At 29.0% G+C, this 5987-nt stretch overlaps 1 protein-coding gene across 2 annotated transcripts in view; it reads left to right on the top strand.

Annotated features, from left to right (window-relative positions):
* Window positions 1-4566, top strand: part of LOC108693903 (tetraspanin-7-like) — a 5266-nt gene extending 700 nt beyond the window's left edge. For both annotated transcript variants that reach the window (XM_018203104.1, XM_018203111.1), the window contains exons 3-6: window positions 1888-2076; window positions 3057-3227; window positions 3428-3559; window positions 4228-4566. In XM_018203104.1, the coding sequence (XP_018058593.1) occupies window positions 1888-2076; window positions 3057-3227; window positions 3428-3559; window positions 4228-4383 (648 nt within the window). In that variant the 3' untranslated portion in view covers window positions 4384-4566. The remainder of the gene's footprint in view (window positions 1-1887; window positions 2077-3056; window positions 3228-3427; window positions 3560-4227) is intronic.
* Window positions 4567-5987: the final 1421 nt, after the last annotated feature.

Below are 5987 nucleotides of genomic sequence, written 5' to 3'. Positions count from 1 at the left end.
ATACATATACGTATATTAATTATTATATTTAAATAAAATTATAAATTTAAATTTTACATATGTGAGTCGTGTACATTTTTTTACTTGATTATATTATTCATAGAATATAATAAAAATATATATTACATAAAAACATATTTTTTCATATTTGATTTGTGAGTTATGTGACGTTGTGACAAACTGCATTTCTATCATTTATATTTAACCTTGAACCTTTGAATCAGTTCAGAATTTTCAAGCGCGTTAATTATGTAGCTTATCTACAGATCGTATGTTCGTAAACATATGAGTACATACGCGACTATTATCGCTTCTCTAACATTAGTGACCATTACTTATGTCAGCTTAAAAATACGATCGATGATAACTAAATAATTCGTAACATTTCTTGATTTCTCGACATTATTCTTTAAACTAATGATGAATTCAAAATTTGCAACACATTGGATTAGGAATTTGCGGAGAAGCAAAGACTATCGATATTTCGTATCAATATGAAATATGCAATACAACAATATATTGATTGGAAATGATTTGATATTCAGGAATATTGTTACTTTTTTTTGCATATTTTCTTATGTAGAGACATGCGGAGATCACAAACTTTCGATTTTAAAGAAAAATGAAAAAAAAATCACTAATTTATCAATAAAATTAAATAAATATTTTAGTAAATTTACATATACACACAAATGGTAATGGGAGACAGATTGAAAACTATGCATTTATACATTTTCCACAATACATATATTTGTCATTTTATACATATATTTGTCATTTTATACAGTCTATCAACTAACAAAGATAATGATAACAAACATAAAATTTCTTTTAATTTTATTCATGTCGTTAATTGTCCCCGAATTGGCATTCTTGTTACGTTTATGCGGTTGACTTTTGGAAATACAATTTTTTTTTATCGAATCAATTGATATTTACATTCTAGATCCGATATGCTACGATTAATTACGATACGGAAACTAAAAGTTTCGAATATCAAATATCGAATATCAAAAGGGATAATGATATGATTTTATATCATCTCTATTATATCACCTCTATACTGGATTAATATATTAAGGCCCAGTTACACCAATATCACTTTGATTTTAAGCGAAAAAAATTCTTAAAATTCTGTTTGTTTCGTTTTAAACCCAAAAAGAGACAGAGACAGATTTTAAGCCTTGCTTAAAATCAAAGTTGCGTTGGTGCAATCGCCTAAAAAGATTACTTTATGAAGTATCTGAATGCAGTAGCATAATATAATGAATTATGACAATGTGAAACGATACAGATTCTACAATATTCTATTTATTAAATAACAACAATATCATTATTGAATATTTAATTGTTTAAAATATTTAAATACTTTTACATTTAATTTGCACTTTGCTAATTTTATTACGTATAGTATTTTAGTATAATGCAAGTGACCGAATTCGCTATAATAAGATATTTTGCATCTAAGATATTACACCTTCGAACATGACATTTATATGTTATTGTGCACAATTATACTAATAAAAGGAGATATAGAGACTTATCTTAATTTTATTAAATATCTGTACTCGACAAAAACATAAATTTTTATTAGATGGTCCTATCATAATTATTTATTAACAAGCGTATTCTCTTCTTATAGTTAAAGGGATTTTTAACTAAACGTTGCATTTTTATAGAAATATTTACATAGTGTTTTTTTATTGAAAAATGATGAATAGAAAAATGCACGCGTTGTATTTGTTGTTTTTTTTCTTTTCTGTAAAATTAAAGAAATGTTGAGTGCAGCATTCTTTCCGGGAGCCTTTAATTTTTTTAAAAACAATTAGACAATTCGAATTACTTCGCGATAAATTATTTTTCTTGATGTTTTATATATTTTTTCAGGCGTCCGGGGTGTTGATGTTATGCATCGGAATATGGATGCGCATCCAATTGCGAGATTACATGAATATGAGCGTGCAGGGCAGCGGAGCTGCTCTATTGGCACTTGCAAGTTTAGGTGCGGTTTTAGCGGTCGCAGCGGTCCTCGCCTGTTGTTGCACTGCACGCGGTCATCCTGCTCTCCTGTATTTGGTAGGCATTCAATCTATTTCAGAATTCAGCAATCTATTATGATTTCATAACAATTAATGATTCGCACAAAGAATCAGCATACAAAATATTGAAATAGATATACGTGTATGTACACACTCTTATATAAGATTATAAATAGAATTCCGTCGTCAATTAAAATAGGCTTCAAGTTCCTCAGGAACGATAGGATAAAATTACAAATCGATACTCGATGTAATATCATTACATAAGGGGAAAGAGATTCTTAAGGAGAAAAACGTAGCTCTGCGTTGTTGTAGCATTATTATAGGTATATTAATAGATTATGTCGCAAATGTATGTAAATTTGCAAATCTGCAATAATTGGAATCATTTAATCGGTTAATATGCTGATCAGGGAAGATAATTTTGGCCTTGATATATGTTGTTAAGATCATGATCTGAGTGACCTCTAAATTTTAATTATTATTCGTTATTCATTAAAAAGTTATTAATCAAAAAAGTTTAAGAAATAATATTTCTGCTATATACAATATTACAATATTAAAAACTCCATATCCTCTCTTAAGGGGCATTGGATTTTCTATTCTAAGCGAATTTCACTTCATCTTTTCTCTTGTCTAGGGATGCACAACTTTCCGCGAAGGAAGGCCCATTCTATCTTCCCCCCTGCCTAGGGACGCATGAGGCAAAGGGGGAGATGAGGACCTCCGTTTCGCATGGAAAGTCTGATCCTAGACAGATCGAATGCAGAGTAGTTCTTAATATTGTATAAAACAGAAATAAGACATTATTTCTTAAACTTTTTTGTTAATAATTTTTTAACAAATGACGAGCGACGGCTCTTGGAGATCACTCAAGATCATGACCTTGACAACATATGTCAAGGTCAAGATCATCGGAGCGATCTCCTCTGATCGGCATATTTATCATCTCTAGAAATAGAGAGTCTCTGAAATAATTAATTTACCTTTATAATTCTTTTCTTTTTGTTTGCGTAGTACGGTGCGTTTCTAGCTGTCGTGGCTTTACTGGAACTCGGTGCGGGTGCATCGATTTATGCTTATCGCACGAGCTTGAACGAGGGATTTGATCAAGGTTTGAACGAGAGCATGGCTGCCTATGGACAGGACCATTCCAAGAGCAATCACATCGATACCATGCAATCAACTGTGAGTATCTCAATGTAGTGTTCTATTCTACCTTCAGTTATTCCGATTCCTGTCAATTCAATGTCGATTGTTCGAAACTGAATGTTCATATTTCACTATATGAGAGAAATTACGATAAAGTAAGAGATGAAACCTTACTCATTTTTCATTCCCCGTGACACAGTTGCATTGTATATTTGAAAAAAGTTAATCAATTACAGTTGCATTGCTGTGGCAATCGCGGTTATGTTGATTGGCTCAATTTGGATCCGCCGAAGGACGTTCCCTTATCTTGTTGCAAAGTGCTACAGAATAAATGCGACACATCGGATGTAGAGGAAATTTATACCGAGGTATATATTTTATTAATTACTTAAATTTTTGCAAGACAGAGAGAGAGAGAGAGAGAGAGAGAGAGAGAGAGAAAAGAAAAATATTTTACTTATATCAGGATGCAACATAGTGAATTATTAACATGTTCATTGTCTTGATATTCATGACATTTATGACGTCTTAATGATCATTGATGATGAACTAATGAAATTTTATTAAAAAATGCTTGTAAAAAATAAATATCTGACATAAATTTTTGAATGACGTGACTAGCTTAATATGTATAAAATACAAAAGATATAATTAAACATATTATCTATCAGGATTATTTAATTAGGGTTATTTAATTATTAGACAATATTTTATATATTATATGCATATTTTTCATAAAAATTCTATTATGGCGTACACAATAATAAGCCATAAATCTCATTGAGCAGACGTATTAAAATCTCTTGATTGCTATCTTATAATAATTGACAATTACAATCCATAAAAGAAACTAAGAAAGGAATATTAAATGCAGGAATATTAAATGCAGAAATTTAAAAAAATATAACGAATGTAGAAAATAGAAAAGAGAAAAATTAAAATGAGAAATTAGAATCAAATCTAATAAACAGTTTTTCCAATTCTTTTATTTCTTTGGAAGGAGTTTCTACAATTTTTTTATAATTCCTTTTCACAGGGATGTTACAATCGCTTACTGGATCTCATAAATAGCAACATCGGTCTGGTGGCCGGTACAGCGATCGGCGTAGCTTTTTTCCCACTAGTTGGTATCTTCCTAGCATGCTGTCTAGCTAGCAATATCAATAAGGCCGAGTACGAGCAAGTTGCTTAGGCATGGCATTTACGCAAACTGCAACGACGGTCCTATCAGAAAACAAAGCCTGTATCGCTAACGACAACGGCGAACATATATGATTTAATGAGAATACGGAAATGATCTCAATCGAGGCACACTATATCAATTCGATTTTAGTTCACAATTTGGTACAAAAATTAATTAAAAATATATAATATAAGGTCCACTTTTGTATATGAAGTTATATCTAAAATGGATCTTATACATAATTATGTATTTGCATTCTTGCATTGATTTTTGTTGTACTTAAGCCCTCGATTAAATTCGTGCTTTCATGTTCTGACTATGAATCATTCTAATCAAAATTAATATAAATCGATAATGTTATATCAAAGTATGTTTACTTAATACTGTTACAAGATGTAATAATCTTCTCATACATTTAGAATTTATTTGAAGATTAATCTTCAAATATATTTCGTACAACAATTAAAAAAAACATATACAGAACTTAATATACATAATACTTAAGATTTTTTAAACAAAGCATTTACAAACTAACATGTTAGCAGACAGAAGACGAAATATATTAATTTGAGACTAGTAGTCGCTGATGAATAAATCTCTTTGAATATGATTTATAAAACTTTTTTAAAGTTAAAAAAATGTATGAGAGATATCTAGATTATTGAATAAAACATGACATATTCTTTTGAAAGGATTAAATAACGTTGTAGAATGCGAACGACGCATGACTAGCATTTTTACGGATTAAAAATATGACTTGATTATTGCTAACATTAAAAATATCGAATCGCATTGTAAAAACTGAAAAAAAATTTTAATTTAGATATAAGTTCTGAAATTTGATAAAAATTAAATGACGTATGTATATATAATATATATTACGTATATATGTATATATACATACGTACATATATATGAAAATAGAACAAAACATAAAAATATGTCGACAGTCTAAATTATTATTTTTATCAACAGAATCACAATGCAAAGAATAGTAACGATAGAGTTCATTTCACGAATGTCTGTGTATGACAACGATATGATGCGACAGATAAAACAAACATTTTTGAATATTCTATGAATCCTTAGATATAGCAACAACTTTTTTTTTTCTCGGATCTTAGTCTCTTATAAACTCCTATTCCATAAGTCTTTAAATCTTTTTAACTCGTTAAATTCTTCACACTCTTAAATCTTCCATATTTCGCATTTTCCACTTCTTAAAAATTCTATATATTCTATCATTCTATGTATAATATTATATAAAATCACATGTACATCTATCTTCTACCTTCATCCGCCTTCAAATACTTAATCATGATTCATTGTGCGTTTAAAATCGTGGCTGTCCTTATTTCATATAAATTGACTTCGATTTTGCATTGAAGAAATAAAACTTAAAGTCAGACAATCAGCAGAATCAGTATTAAATATTAAATGGAAGTAACATATCCATTTTGAGTTATCGGACAAAAATAGCGAAACAAGCAAATATTTCCTTATTATAAAATTTTTTATTGTTTTATGTTCTATAAAATAATCTGAGAATTAATTTAATTTAGTTTTAACTTTTTTTGTGAAATTAAAAAAAATATATATATAATAAAAAAATA

This window comes from Atta colombica, unplaced genomic scaffold (genome assembly GCF_001594045.1).
Source record: "Atta colombica isolate Treedump-2 unplaced genomic scaffold, Acol1.0 scaffold1, whole genome shotgun sequence".
In the NCBI taxonomy this organism is placed as follows: Eukaryota; Metazoa; Arthropoda; class Insecta; order Hymenoptera; family Formicidae; genus Atta; species Atta colombica.
The sequence above is the reverse complement of the archived record's forward strand: the minus strand, read 5'-3'. Positions and strand labels throughout refer to the sequence as shown.